Here is a 15,661-nt window from a genome sequence, read left to right as displayed (position 1 = left end):
TTTATAATGATACAATTACAAAGATTTTACATATTTATCATTCAGGGTCTGTCTGTCGCCACAGGGACACACAGGAAACAGTTGTTTCCTATGTATCCCATTTACACTGCAACACAGCCTAGCACTGCACTGCAGCGTGCTGCGATAAAATTCAGACATGCTGCCTTTTATCACAGCACTCTGGCCTGAATTGCACTGCAACATCAGGCAGCGCATCTCAGCACACCACCCGACATTGTACACTTCAAATAAAGCTCTTACAAAACAAACAAAAAAAAGTGACGGTGTGGTGCACTGAGCCTGCAACTGTAAAGAGCTGTGGCAGTTCTCTATATAGTATGAATTCGCCCTCAGTATTATACAAGGTGTGCCCAGATATAAGACTGATATTTAAAAAAATCTTTTATTGACAAACTTTACAATTGAACATTTGCCTCCTTCAAACTATGCACCTTGTGCGTTTACACAACACTCCCAGCAATTTTTCCATTCCTCGTAGCATTCCTGGAAGTCTTCAAGTGGGATGGCATTCAAAGCCTGCATAGTGGCTCTTTGGACGTTATCCACACTACCAAAATGGTGTCCTTTCAAACCCTTCTTCATCTTTGGGATAATGAAAAAGTCGCAAGGAGCCTAGTCGGGGCTGTAGGGTGGATGGGGAAGCACCATGATGTGGTTTTCATCCAAAAAGTTCTATGCGTTGCTGTGATGAAGGATCCAAGTTTAACTGATCTCAGGATGCATATGAAAAACTTTGTCTAAAGCAACTAAGAAGTTCCAGTTAAAATGTTTGACCAGTAGGTCCAAATTCCTTATGGACAATTCCACATAAAAAAAAAAAAATAAATAAAATAACCATTGATTTGACTTTTTTGATTTGCTCATGCAAGCTTTCTTGGGGTGAGGTGACGTGGGTGTGTGCCACTCTGAACTTTGTTTCTCCTTCTTGGGTCCATACTCAAACACCCAGGATTCATCTCTCGTGATCACTCAACTAAATAAATCGGGCTCTCTTTCCAAATGGCCAACAGGTCTTGGTAAACAAGTTGATACTGTTCCTTCTGATCAGGTGACAGGTTGTTTGGAACAAGTTTTGCACACACTTTTCTCATGTTCAAATCCCAAGTCATGATTTTATGAACAATTGACTTGGTAATTCCCGTATCCTCTGCAATTATTCTGATAGTGAGCCGTCGATCACGGTTGAGAACAGACCTCACTGCATCAACATTTTGTTCTGTTTTTACCGAAGAGGGGTGCACTGATCGTTGTTTGTCTTCAAAACCTTCGTGTCCTTCCTTGAAAGCCTTGTGCCATTGTTACACTTGTGCAGATGATAGCACAGCTTCTCCATAAGCTTTCCTCACCATTTCCAAAGTTTTTGATGCACTTTTACCCAATTTCACAGAAAATGGTATTGCGTACCGTTGTTCCAAACTCGCTTGCATTTTTCTTAATATGAGGCACTTGAACAGGGTGTCACAAAAAAAGTGTCTCGATTCTGATAGGGCTGAAATGCAACTGATCAGTGTTCTAACGTATAAATATTTAATGCGGATGTTATAAGTAAAAACAGCTGGATAAAACAAAAACTGTGCCTGTCTTCATTTCAGGCTGCAATGCAACAAAATGTGATTAAAAGGGAAGTGATTCTTTTCTATACCCACTGTACCGGGCACCCAAATCAAAGTCACCTTGGCCAGCATCTCCCTTCACATAGCCCTTATTGAGCGTAGGAACTTCATTCTCATTATATACTGGACAAACCTTGTAAAAATCCTTTTGCATAAACCGGATAACAGAAACTTGTAATTAATGCTAAAGTGATCCAGCAATTCCTTAAGGGGTAATCATATAACATATATTTTTTCACTTTTTTCACACATATTGTTTGAAACTGTAATTACAGTTGTTTTGTATTTTGAAAATGTTGTATAGTATGTAATAAAAATAAGTTCAAGCATGCTACTATTAATAATCTGCTTCTTTCACCATGAACTTGCAAAGATCAGGCTAGCATGGAACTTCATACTGCACTTTTAATCTGAACGCCATGGAACTTGGTACTTCCAGTCAACAATTAGAAGGCTTATTTAGAGGAATAGACAAATCCCATAAGTGTTTAAAAATTCTGATTGCGTATTGTGCTGGTACTGTCCATTTAAAAGTTCACAGCCATGTATGCAAAGTATGCAATTGAAAATGCATGAATTGAGCTGGTTTTCAAAAATAGTAGAGGCTTTTACATAGTTGGGGAATATTGAAGTTGCAAACTGTACATTCACTTTTCAAAATTAATGTTGTTGAATAATGTGAGGGTATGTTCACTTGTTATACCGAATCATGTGCCTAAAAATCTTTTTGTTTTTACTCTCCTTCAACCATGATTTGGTAATCAAAATGAACACAGCTCAAACATATTCACTAAAGCCTTGTACACACTGGTCGAAAATTGTCTGGTTCAGCAGGAACTGGCTGACTTTTGGCTCATGTGTACAGCTGTCTGTTCTACAGGAGCTGGTCTCACGACTGGCTTCTGTCGAATGGGCATGCTGGAAAACCAAGAGCATCGCTTGTGTTGGTATGGTGATTTTTGTCAGGTTTTTTTCTCTCAGTCTAATGGGTTGAATAAAAAAAAAAACTGAGCATGTGTACCCAGTGAACAGACTTTACTGCCTTAAGCAGGCAATACATGGATTGAAGGAAGGTTGTACAGAAGTCAAACTACCAATCGACTTCTGTACAACCTCCTTGTTGTATTATCCCTGCTCAAACCATGCTGCAGGCTATAGCCCACAATACTGATCAGTGTATTCTTGCAACAGGAAAGTCTCCCCACTCTCAAAATACAATAGCCCAGCGGGGAGGATTCATTCATCCACATTGAATATATGGATGGGGGAATCAAGTCTTCTTTTCTTTTTTTTTTTTTTTTTTTTTTAATTTTGTTCAACCCACTGAACGGAAAAAAATTACTCATCCATGGCCAGCCTTGGTAAATCAACCCTAATATCTAAGCTTCTCTGCTCAATGCCATTTGGGAGGAAGGTATATATGTGGTTAGAATGGTGGTCATTTGTACGAGTATGGTATTTTCATTGACTGAAAGGCTTTACTATAAGCACATTGTTAAACAAGGATTTACTATCTCCCTGCAGGTTGTACAGATCCAGCATACAGAGCTGGGACATGATCACGTGTCTCACCTGGATATTCTTGATGTCCAGGAAAATAGACACAAGCATGTCCACTCCAGCTGCGAACATTCACCAGTTTCTCCCACTCCTGGGGTAAAGGAGAGAGTAGAGGATAACAACAAGAGGTGAACATTTATATTGTTTTATTTTGTACCTATCCTGTATTGTTAGTAAGTACTTGAAATTCATATACACTATATTGCAAAAGTATTGGGACACCCCTTCAAATCATTGGATTCAGGTGCTCCAACTACCTCCATGGCCACAGGTGTATAAAATCAAGTACCTAGGCATGCAGACTGCTTCTACAAACATTTGTGAAAGAATGGGTCACTCTCAGGAGCTCAATGAATTCAAGCGTGGTACTGTGATAGGTTGCCACCTGTGCAATAAGTCCATCCGTGAAATTTCCTTGTTACTAAATATTCTACGGTCAGCTGTTAGTGGTATTATAACAAAGTGGAAGCAACTGGGAACAACAGCAACTCAGCCATGAAGTGGTAGGCCACATAAAATCACAGAGCGGGGTCAGAGCATGCTGAAGCGCACAGTGCACAGGAGTCGCCAACTGTCTGCAGAGTCAATAGCTAAAGAAGTCCAAACTTCTCTAGATTCTAGAGCAGGGGAGACATGTTCTCTGGAGTGACAAATTGCGCTTCTCTGTCTGGCAATCTGATGGACATGTGGTGTTTTGCCAGTTGCCAGGAGAACGGTACTTGCCTGACTGCATTGTGCCAAGTGTAAAGTTTGGTGCAGGGGGGATTATGGTGTGTGGTGTTTTTCAGGGGTTAGGCTTGACCCCTTAGTTCCAGTGATGGGAACTCTAAAGATGTCAGCATACCAAGACATTTTGGACAATTTCATGCTCCCAACTTTGTGGGAACAGTTTGGGGATGGCCCCCATCTTGTTCCAACATGACTATGCACAAGTACACAAATCAAGGTCCATAAAGACATGGATGAGTGAGTATGGGGTGGAGGAACTTGACTGGCTTGCACACAGTCCTGACCTCAACCCAATAGAACATCTTTGGGATGAATTAGAGCGGAGACTGCGAGCCAGGCCTTCTCGTCCGACATCAGTGCCTCACAAATGCACTTCTGGAAGAATAGTCAAACATTCCTCTAGATACACTCCTAAACCTTGTGGACAGCCTTCCCAGAAGAGTCAAAGCTGTTATAGCTGTAATGAGTGGGCTAATTCAATATTGAACCCTACGGACTAAGACTGGGATGCCAGTAAAGTTCATGTGCATGTAAAGGCAGGCGTCCCAATACTTTTGGCAATAGTGTATGTTCTGACCTAACTGATGAGTTTGTGGAAAGATCATTGCTGATAGAGTTAGTAGAGCAGGGATGAACGTGGGTACACACATATGGTATAAATAGGTTGGTAGATGGAGAAATTAAAGTGACACTAAACTGTATCTTTTATCCCCAAAAGTAATCCATACATGTCCACTACTTAATGGCCCTGCAATCTATTTCTCATGAAATTGTTTCTTTCTGGGGGGTTTTTCTGCCTCTTTATATTTTCCTCCAGGCCTGGACTGGCCATAATGCACACCGGGCATTTGCTGGCTTCTGAAAATAATAGAAGGTAGATCTTTTTTTTTAAATTCAGATCTTTATCTATGATTTTTTTCCCCACATTTTACAGACATAAATACAAAATCAACAAACACCCTCCTCGCAGGGCGGAACAAACAATCCAAAAGAGGAAAGCCCAAAAGAGGAAAGAAGCTCACTCAAAATATAAACACGATAATCAAAAGTCAGGATACATACACTCTATCCATTTAGACCATTTTGTTTCAAATTTTCACATAGAGTTCCTATAATGATAGGTATGTTTTTAATAAATAATATATTTATTAATCTCTGTTATCCATTCAGAGAGAGAGAGAGGGGGGCCTCAGGAGAGGTCCACCTGAGTACAATTAATCTACAGGCTATAAATAACCCTCTGAAAATGGTAAGCCGTAGATTCTGATTAGTGATAGATAAATCTATATGCCCACGTAAACAGGTAAAAGGGTCAACCAACAGATTAATCCCTCAAATTCCGTTAAGGGTCCCTTCCACCTCAGCCCAAACCATCTCAATTTGGGAAAACGCTGTAGTAAATGATTGAGACCCATTTACTTGTTCGCATTTGACACATCAAGAATCGTCTGTCAGACCGATTTTAAATAGGAACTCAGTAGTTCTATAAACCCTATGAAGGATAAATACCTGTGTAAGTCAATGGGAGGGAGATAAAGAAAGGCTTTGAAGAGACTAAAATATTCTCACAGCTATCATTAGCAATAGGACCTAATTCTCTCTCCCATCCCATACCAAAGAGAACCTCAAAAGGAATCGATCTAACAATCCATGATAGGTGGTCAAAATCAATCCCTTAGCTGATGACTCATTAACTATGTTATTAAGAAGAGGCATAAAAGAAAAAGAAACCATTTCCAAATTAGACTGAGCTTGAATGGCATGCCTAAGTTGGAGATGCTGATAAAACCACTTGGAACTAATCTCAAACTCTGCCATTAATTGTGCAAAAGATTTTACGATACCCCTATCATAGAGATGTTTTAGGGTACATATTCCTGCTTTTTCACATTTCTGAAATCCCTGCTTACAGATTTCTGGGAAAAGGGGACAATCCCAAATAGGAGTATTTTCAGTAAAGGAGAAAATCCCCATCAGTTTTTTTTGTTGCACTCCATGTTTTGTACATTAAAAAAGGAGTGGGAAATGATACCTGAAAAGACCTTTGAAATGGCATCTCAAAAAGATATGGAGGTTGGTGGCCTTGACTCATAAACAAGCATAAACTATAAGAGGATTTAAGGGACATCCCAGAGTTTCACCCTGCTAGGTGCTGTAGCTAAGCAGCTAAAAATAAATCCATGGATTTCGGACCACTAGACCTCGTGCATCTGTAGGATATTGTAGAAATTCAAATTTTATCCTTGGTGACTTCCTTCTCCAGGACAGGTCCCTAAAAATGGTATTAATCCTTGGGGGTATCCATATGGGGAAATTATGAAGAAAAAGTGCAACTGTGGCAACCAAATCATTTTAGGCAAATTTAGTTCTTCCCTCAATGGAAAGAGGTAATTTGCACCAAACCGTACATTGTTTTTGAAATTTGGAAAGTAAAGGGAGAATATTATCTGAGATATAATCTCTAGGGGAGTTGGACATATTAACTCCCAAATATTTAACCAAAGAAACTACTTTAAGGTGCGCTAACGAAGGTGGTAGAGGTTCAGGTAGTGGGTCTATAGGAAGCAGCATTGATTTCTCCCAATAATAGCGAGCCCCGAAAACCTTCCAAAGCGTCTATCAGTTGCACCACCACTGAGAGAAATTTTGAGTATTTGAAATAAATAAAAGTATGTCATCCTTGTACAAATCTCTTCCTCTGACGGCCCTCTCACCAATCTTGAAATATTATGGGAATGACAGAGAAGACAGGCCAATGGCTCTATAGCAATGGCAAAAAGGCAATGGACATCCCTGTCTAGTGCCTCTAAATAAATGAAAGAAAGTGGACTGAAAATCATTAACTCTAACACAGTCTCTCAGAGCAGCATAAAGTAGTTTCACCCATTTACCAAAATTAATACCAGCCTGAATTCTCTCCAAAACAGCCCACAAATACACACTCCTGTTAAAATGTCAGGTTTCTGTGATGTAATAAAATGAGACCAAGATAAATAATTTCAGAACTTTTTCCACCTTTTAATGTAACCTATAAATTGTACAACTCACTTAAACAAAAAACTGAAATATTTTAGGTGGAGGGAAGTAAAAATAAAAAAACAAAATATGGTTGCGTAAGTGTGCACACCCTTAATCTAATACTTTGTTGAAGCACCTTTTGATTTTATTACAGCACTCAGTCTTTTTGGGTATGAGTCTATCAGCATGACACATCTTGACTTGCCAATATTTGCCCACTCTTTCTTACAAAACCACTCCAAATCTGTCAGATTGTGAGGTCATCTCCTGTGCACAGCCCTCTTCAGATCACCCCACAGATTTTTGATCAGATTCAGGTCTGGGCTCTGGCTGGGCCATTCCAAAACTTTAATCATCTTCTGGTGAAGCCATTCTTTTGTTGATTTGGATGTATGCTTTGAGTCGTCATGCTGAAAGATGAAGTTCCTCTTCATGTTCAGCTTTCTAGCAGAAACCTGAAGGTTTTGTGCCATTATTGACTGGTATTTGGAACTGTTCATAATTCCCTCTGTCTTGACTAAGGCCCCAGTTTCAGCTGAAGAAAAGCAGCCCAAAGCATGATGCTGCCACCACCATGCTTCACTGTGGGTATGGTGTTCTTTTGGTGATGTACAGTGTTGTTTTTGCTCCAAAAATATCTTTTGGAATTATGGCCAAAAAGTTCAACCTTGGTTTCATCAGACCATAACACATTTTTCCACATGCTTTTGGGAGACTTCAGATGTGTTTTTGCAAAATTTAGCTGGGCTTGGATGTTTTTCTTCTGAAGAAAAGGCTTCCATCTTGCCACTCTACCCCATAGACCAGACATATGAAGAGTACGGGAGATTGTTGTCACATATACCACACAGCCAGTACTTGCCAGATATCCCTGCATCTCCTTTAATGTTGCTGTAGGCCTCTTGGCAGCCTCCCAGACCAGTTTTCTTCTCATCTTTTCATCAATTTTGGAGGGACATCCAGTTATTGGTAATGTCACTGTTGCGCCATTTTTTTCTCCATTTGTTGATGACTGTCTTCACTGTCGATAATTGGAAAGTGTATTTAAATGGTGATCGGCTGTGGACACAGCTGATCACATGTTAAAAAAGCCGCAGTGATTGGTCATTTACCGTGTCATGTGATCAGCGATCACAGAGAACAACGGGTGCACACTGCTGGAGTGCATGGGGGGCACGTTCTGGAAGGACGTCAAATGACGACCAAGCTGTAGCCTCATTTGACTATAGCGAGGTCAGGAAGAGGTTAAATAAGCATGCCTAATATTTACTGCAGTAGACATGTTGGACATAAACCCTGCCAGATCAGGATGTATAACATGAAAAATAGTTTTATTGAGTCTTTTTGCAATCACCTTTGCTAAGATTTCAACATCAGAAGGTATTAACGATATTGGCCTATACAACTCAGGGTAGAGGATATCTTTATCTTTCTTAGGAATGACCACTATAGCTGTCTCATACATGGACTCTGGTAGCTTCCCAACATTAAACACCTTGGGTAGATTTTTTTTTTAAGCCATAGTTTGTCAACTTAAAAAGATTACATATTGCCCAGAATGATTTTACAAACACAGAATAGCCTTTATCACATTTCTTTGCTAGTTTCACACTTTTTGTTGGTGTGGTGCATTGCGTTAACCACTTGCTGACTGCGCTATAGCTGAATGATGGCTACAGCGCGGTTGTCAAGTTCTGGGAGGGCGTCCTATGACGTCTGCTAAAACCAATGGCCACTACTCCATACTACTCCATACTCTTACTACTCGACCTCTCTGCGGCTTTTGATATGGTTGACCATCCCCTCCTCCTCAAAAAACTCCACTCTCTTGGCCTCCGAGACTCTGCTCTCTCCTGGTTCTCCTCCTACCTATCGCAGCGCTCCTTCAGCGTTACCTATAACTCTACCTCCTCCTCTCCACTTCCTCTTTCTGTAGGGGTCCTCAAGGTTCCGTCCTTGGACCCCTTCTCTTCTCCATCTACACCTCCTCCCTTGGTCACTTGAAAAACTCCCATGGCTTTAAGTACCAATCGCTGTCTAACTCTTGTAGACTTCACCACCACAACATCTCAAAGATACGGCCGTTCCTAACCTCGGAGACCACTAAGCAACTTATTCACTCCCTTGTTATATCTCACCTTGACTCTTGTAACTCCCTCCTCATTGGCCTACCAAGGCTATCCCCTCTTCAGTCTATCATGAATGCTGCTGCCAGACTCATCCACCTTACTAACCGTTCTGTATCTGCCACCCCTCTCTGCCAATCCCTCCACTGGTTCCCATTGCCCAACGGATAAAATTCAAAACATTAACAATATCATATAAAGCCATTTATAACTCTGCCCCAAATTACATCACCGATCTTGTCTCCAAATATCACCCAAACCGTACTCTCTGCTCCTCGCACGACCTCCTGCTCTCTAGCTCCCTTGTCTCCTCCTCCCATGCTCGTCTCCAGGACTTTTCCAGAGCTTCCCCCATCCTCTGGAGTTCTCTACCCCAATTTATCAGACTATCGCCTACTCTGCTCACTTTTAGGCGATCTCTGAAAACCTATCTCTTCAGGGAAACCAATCCTGCCATCAGCTAATAATGGAATCTTCTACTCTTTCTACCAGTTCATTCCCCACAGTTATTATTTTTGTACCACTAGACTCTCCCTCCTAGATTGTAATTTCCGAGGAGCAGGGCCCTCCTATCCCTCTTACATTGAACTGTATTTTTGCTGTATTGTCTCCCATTATATTATAAAGCGCTGAGCAAACTGTTGGCGCTATATAAATCCTGTATAATAATAATAATAAGGACATCCTCCAAGAACCGCGCCCACTGTGGCATGAACCCAGTGCGCTGTGTGGTCGCTGTGTCCTACGGATCACATGCTACTGTAGACGGCCAATCACCGCGAAAAAAATTATCAAAATTTCATATGGGTACAGTGTTGCATGACCGCACAATTGTCATTTAAAGTGCAACAGTACTGAAAACTGAAAATTTGCCTGGGCAGGAAAGGGGGTAAAAGTGTCCAGTAGGCAAGCAGTTAATGTACGTTTTTATTAAAGCAGCCCATTCAATTGAATGAGCTGGCAATGCACCAAAACAATAGACATGCACCATTTTTAGAATTACAGTGCACCACAACACATGGCAATGCTGCCTCATTGCACTGGGGTGTCATTCAAAAAGAATGGCACCACGGCATGTAGTGTGTGTTGTGTTAACTCCTTCATACCTTCTGCCATTCAAAATCCTTGTGCTAAAAAGCTTTGTGTTAATTCCAATGTTACTGCAACACAAAATTTTTATTTATTTTTTTATTTTTTCTTTGAGTTGAACTGTGTTTTTTCAACCAGAATAACTATATAACTATACACAACAGCTGAAATGTGAACCCAGACAAACTAGCAGCAAAGGAGGCTGCACACATTTGGTGAGACAGATTGTCGCTAGCCCTTTTATAATTATTATGGGTATCTAATCCATGTTTATACGGTTTCTATTTTGAACTGCTTTTTACTGTTTGTTGTGACTAATGTACATATTGTCACTTTTTCCTGTGGGAGGACAGCCTGAACAGCGGCTCAGATATAACACCTAAAACAGAATATACTGCAAAGGTTGAGCCAGATCACAGTACACCTACAGTGCCAGATGGCAGAATGGATCCCGTATATCCACAGAACCGAGAGTGGTCACACAGAGACATACTGCACCAACTGCTACAGCTTCATGAGTCCGACAACACCCACCAGCACGAAGATGTAAGCTAACTCCAGCAGCTCTTTCAGCTACTGATAGATTTATCTTCAACTCTGGAAAAGTTACATTTTAACTCAAGTGATATTCATTTTCTGTTCCTGGGTGGTTAGCATTCTACATGTATGATTTGTAGTAGAATAAAGACGGAAGGGAAATAGTGGCAGACATGGCACCAACCCATTCAATATGGATGGCATTATCTGCTTTACAACATAAGAAAGGCAAATGCACACCTATTCTCCTACTAAAGTCTATGTAAACCCAACACCATTATGTTTGCCATCATGCCTACAATTTCCCTAAAGTGTTATGGGCTGGTTCACATCTGTGCAGTGTGTTGCATTCAAGACGCATATTACATGCGGTTTAGGCATGTTGCCATGAAACACTGTATGGCATGCGTTTTCATGAAAGGGCATCAAAGATGCCAGCAAGCAGCACTTTTTTTTTTTTTTGCACTGTACCTAAAACACAAAGGTGTAAACAGGCCTAAAGCTGAAGTTTCATGAATTTTTTGGTTTTAAAGTCCGCACACTACAATGAATAAAAAACCCTTGTGCTGGTGGCTGCTATGTTTGCTGAAATATTCATTCCTCAGCTACCCCAGATAATCCTGCAGCTGTGATTTCCCAGTGCTACAAGCAGCTGGACCTATCACAGGCATTTGTCAAAAGTGCTGACTATGCCTCCATTTCCACTCCATTCATAGAAGTGATACTATAGGTTCCTGCAATGAAAGAGGACTGGTGGATGAATGAAAGGCCTGCTTTCTTCATTCATGGGGTATTTTTCATTGTGGGAAGCTATAGTAAGGCTTCTATGGGTTGGTCATGGGGGGGTGGGGGAGTCAAGGCATTATTAGCACTTGATGAGTGCCTTTTACAGATAGAGAGACTTGTATTAATCCCTGCAGCACCAAAAGACCACCGCTGTGGGTGTATCCTGGGGCAGAAAAATGACAATTTCAATCTAACACATCAGAAACACACACTTGAAACTTTTCATTCATAGTAGATACTGTCTCTTGTGCTGTTTATAAAAGCACTAAATTTTAGCTTTAAAGAGTAACTCCCCTTTTGTTGAGAAAATAAAACATTCCCCTCTGGGTGATCTATGTACATTGTAGGTATTTTAACAAACTTTGTTTCAGATGCCTACCTTTTGTTATTCTGAAGAAATAGCTGTTTGTTTCTCTGTGTCCATGTGCAGAGTGAATCTGAATGAGAGTGGTTTTATATAATCAGCTGCTGAACCTGCAGTGCTCTAGTGAAGAAAGCAGCAGTGTCAGGGTCTGCATCCCTTCTAGATGCTTTTTCCCTCTGGAAGTATATCACCAAAAATGACATGTTTGTTGCAGGGGATGTTCAAAATCTGACTTGTATCTTAGAGCAGACTTCTGGGCAAATCAGTAAGCCAATCACGCAAGCAGTAAATTATATATCTGGGGGCGTTCTGTTCACCATCTGTGTACAGAACACCTCCAGATAGCCATGTTGCATTGCATTTTACAGAACATTACAGCACTGCAGATAGAGAAAGAAAGGTCATTTTTAACAATTTTATTACAATATTACTTGTTTTACAATTGTATATGCTATATTATTATTATTTTTTTAATTTGCTATTTTTTCCCCTTTAGGTTACTCTTTAAGCAAATAGTTGCTGCATTCTTTTTGGTGAATCTGTTGTAAAAGTTATTACCTAGAGATCCTGCGAGTAACCACAATTCCTCTTGCAGGCCGACAACCTGTATTTTGGAGATCCTACTAGAAACAGCATTTCTTATTGCAGACCATTAACGCTAAGCCATTGCCTCACAATTAGCAGCACCATTGTCAGCCTGCAATAGATTCACAAAAAATGATATACTGAAGAAGATGTAGAGAGTAAGGCATGAAGGCAATTTTACTGAAAAACAGATTTAGGATTTACTTACATTTTAAAGTGTATGCATAGCTAGTTTACTCCATCAGTTGTTTTTTTCGTTTTTTTTTTTTTGTTTTGTTTTTCTGTCTGTGTCCTGTTGAGAAACTGTATTTTCACTTCCTGTCCCAAAGACACAAAAGGAAGTTAGAGGAACTCTCTACAAAGTGAGCTTTGTTGGAAGGTTTCCTCTCAACTCTTGCTCTGGTGGCAACTCAAAAGCTGGCCATACCTGGATCGAAATTGGGCCGGTTCAGCAGGGATCAACTGAATTTCAATCCATGTATGGACAGGGAGGTTGTACAGAAGTTGATCTATGAATCTACTTCTATACAACTGTCCTTTCAAATTTTCCCTGTTTGATCAGTGCTGCAGGCTAAAGCCCGCAAAGCTGATCGGTGTAGTCTGGTGGTTGAGAGGTCTCCCTACTGTCAGAATACAATAGCTCAGCGGGGAGGATTTCCTCATCCACAATGAGTGTTTGGATAGGGAAATCAAGTCTTTCCCTATGCATTTATGCCTTTCCTGTGCATGGAGACACTTTGAAAGGCCTACACAATGTGTCTATTGATACACACAGTGCAGCTCAACCCTGAATAACTCCTGCTGCTTGTTGGCACAGCACTGGACCGAGTTCGGGCTCGGCTAAGTATTTGGGGGGAGGGGCAAGCTGCACCAAACAGGTTTTTCCCTAATGCAGTGCATGCATTAAGGTAAAAAACCTACTGCCTTTACAGCCACTTTAAGTTTTAACACTGCGCAAACGTATAGAAATGGCCTTAGAAGATGGATCAGGAGCTCCAGGTTCCAGCCAACACCATGACCCTGATTTATCAAACTAACAGCTTGAGGAATGCTAGCATTCCATCTCTGTCAATATTAAACTATATTTTCATTGTTGTATAAAAATTATCCAAAGGGCTACAGCACAAACACTAGCAATAAAAATGGTGTAATATATTGCAATATTGTTTAAAATTGGGCTCCATATATTGTGTAACATTAAACAATTGTGAAGTTTGATACTAACAAACATTTTGAATAGAAAGTTGTAATTCTGCCTCTTACTGTAATTAATTTACTTGTTTAGACTCTGAACTGCAGTAAAATATTTTATGACTGTGGAGCTTTTTGTTTTTTTGATAGTACTTATGTTGATTTCCTTTTTATACCCCGGATATAATGCTGTTCTGGTTACCCTTTAATCTTGTATAATGCATTAAAGTGAGGATGTCAAGACAGCTGATTGGCCAAATGTGGGAAGTAGTACTAGTTACAGGAATGTCTCTTGTACAATGTACTGCTAATGTTCTGCCTCAGAAATGGTATTGCTGCTGGGCCCTCCTGTGTTGTGGTGTTTTTTTTTGTTTTTTTTTATAACAGGTGGATTTATTTTTAAAGCTGTAGTCCAGGTTAAGTCCTTTTTACCACAGTAATTAGTCATACCAGCAACTGATTTAAAGAACAGTAATTGGTTATTTAAGGAAATTACTTTAGTTTCAGTAAATTGTTCTAAAAGATTCTGCCCTTGATGCCTTGTATCAAATTCAGTTTTAAATGATACTGGCTTGGCAGATTAATTACTAGAATCTTATCTATTTCAATCTACAGGTTTAGTCCTAGTTCACACTTTTGTGGTGTAGGAAACCACATGTGATTAAGACAGGAATTGCACCACATTCCTGTTCAAATCACATGCGATTCTTTGCAGTGTGATTTGAGTCATTCATTTAATTTTACAGCACCGTTTTCTTCTTTTGCACTGGAATTGAATTGTATGGGTGTTAATGCCATCACACCATTACATTACATGACTTCCAATGCTGTATTCTGTTTTCAGAACTTTAGTAAACTCTTCATTTTTGATATGAGACTAGCATGCAAAAAAAAAAAAAGACGACCATCCGTCCAATATTGTTATAGTGTGTAGGGGCATAAGAGAGGCTTTTCTCTTAATTTGGGGAGATCTTCACTCACTTCCCATTGTGTCTGGAGACGCAATCTCCCTGATGGTCAAAGACAACAACTTGACAGGGGTTATAACAGTTCACTTCCCAACCAGGGGCGGACTGACCATTTGGAAATTTGGGCATTGCCCGAGGGCCCATGGTCAGTAGGGGGCCCCATGAGATGTCCCTGGTACCTTTTTCATAGGCTTTTTTGAGTTTGGGCAAGGGCACAGGGGCCCCATGATCCCCTATTGCCCGGGGGCCCCATGAGTTGTCAGTCCGCCCCTGTTCCCAACAGCATTTAAATAGAGGGAATGTAGAAGACATAGGTCACCAGAGAGGTATAACAGCTCTTCTATTACAGGGACATATCTTCTGGCTTTTTCACCCTGACAGGGTGCTTTAACCATCCGTTTAGTCAATATTGCAAAGTCACTTAACTCTCTACTGGAAATCCAAAACACTTCCACTATTGTTGGTTAGTGCACCCATTTGATAAACAAAATCATAATATGGTTCATCTGACTCAAACTCAATTAAATCATATCCAAATGCTACATGACCTTCAGTATCTAAATTGCCCCTCAAACAAATTTGCAGTCTCAAGACCCATTTTCCAAACCAGCAAGCTCCCATCTAATAATATCTTTGATCAAACTGATCAGACCAGCAAGCTCCCATCCCCTTTTTCTTTATTCCTCTTTCTTTTTCTATGTGTTTTTTTATCTGTGTATTTTACTGTTCATTTCCATGAATATCTTGCTAGAGGGATATTATAAACAATTTTCTTGCAGCTATGCAATCCTTTTTTTTTTATTTTATTCATTCAAAAGATGATCCAACTGTCACGTTCAATTTCTACTTAAACTAATACTTTAAATGTTTAAAAGTATAATAATGAATTCTTAAAACAATGCCTTACCAACTCAACTCCAAAAAACAAGGGGCCAGGTCTAATTTTAGGATAGTCGGCGGAACTAGGTTACTCATTCCTTCCAACTTCCTTCCTTGTTGTGTGATATGTGTTTAAACCTTTAAATTCCAAAATATACTGATGTTGTCAAATATAGAAAATCAGTGTGGTTGTTC

The 15,661-nt window shown here is 40.1% G+C and overlaps 1 protein-coding gene across 2 annotated transcripts in view; it reads left to right on the top strand.

Annotated features, from left to right (window-relative positions):
* The window catches only part of SLC39A5 (solute carrier family 39 member 5), a 71,534-nt gene that overhangs the window by 14,030 nt on the left and 41,843 nt on the right, over nt 1–15,661 (top strand). For both annotated transcript variants that reach the window (XM_089679891.1, XM_089679885.1), the window contains exons 3-4: nt 3,159–3,322; nt 10,510–10,702. In XM_089679891.1, the coding sequence (XP_089536017.1) occupies nt 3,159–3,322; nt 10,510–10,702 (357 nt within the window). The remainder of the gene's footprint in view (nt 1–3,158; nt 3,323–10,509; nt 10,703–15,661) is intronic.

Source organism: Staurois parvus, unplaced genomic scaffold (genome assembly GCF_062004578.1).
Source record: "Staurois parvus isolate SC_StPar_1 unplaced genomic scaffold, SC_StPar_1.0 ptg000017l, whole genome shotgun sequence".
In the NCBI taxonomy this organism is placed as follows: Eukaryota; Metazoa; Chordata; class Amphibia; order Anura; family Ranidae; genus Staurois; species Staurois parvus.
Note: the sequence above shows the minus strand (reverse complement) of the source record. Positions and strands in the feature narration are given on the sequence as shown.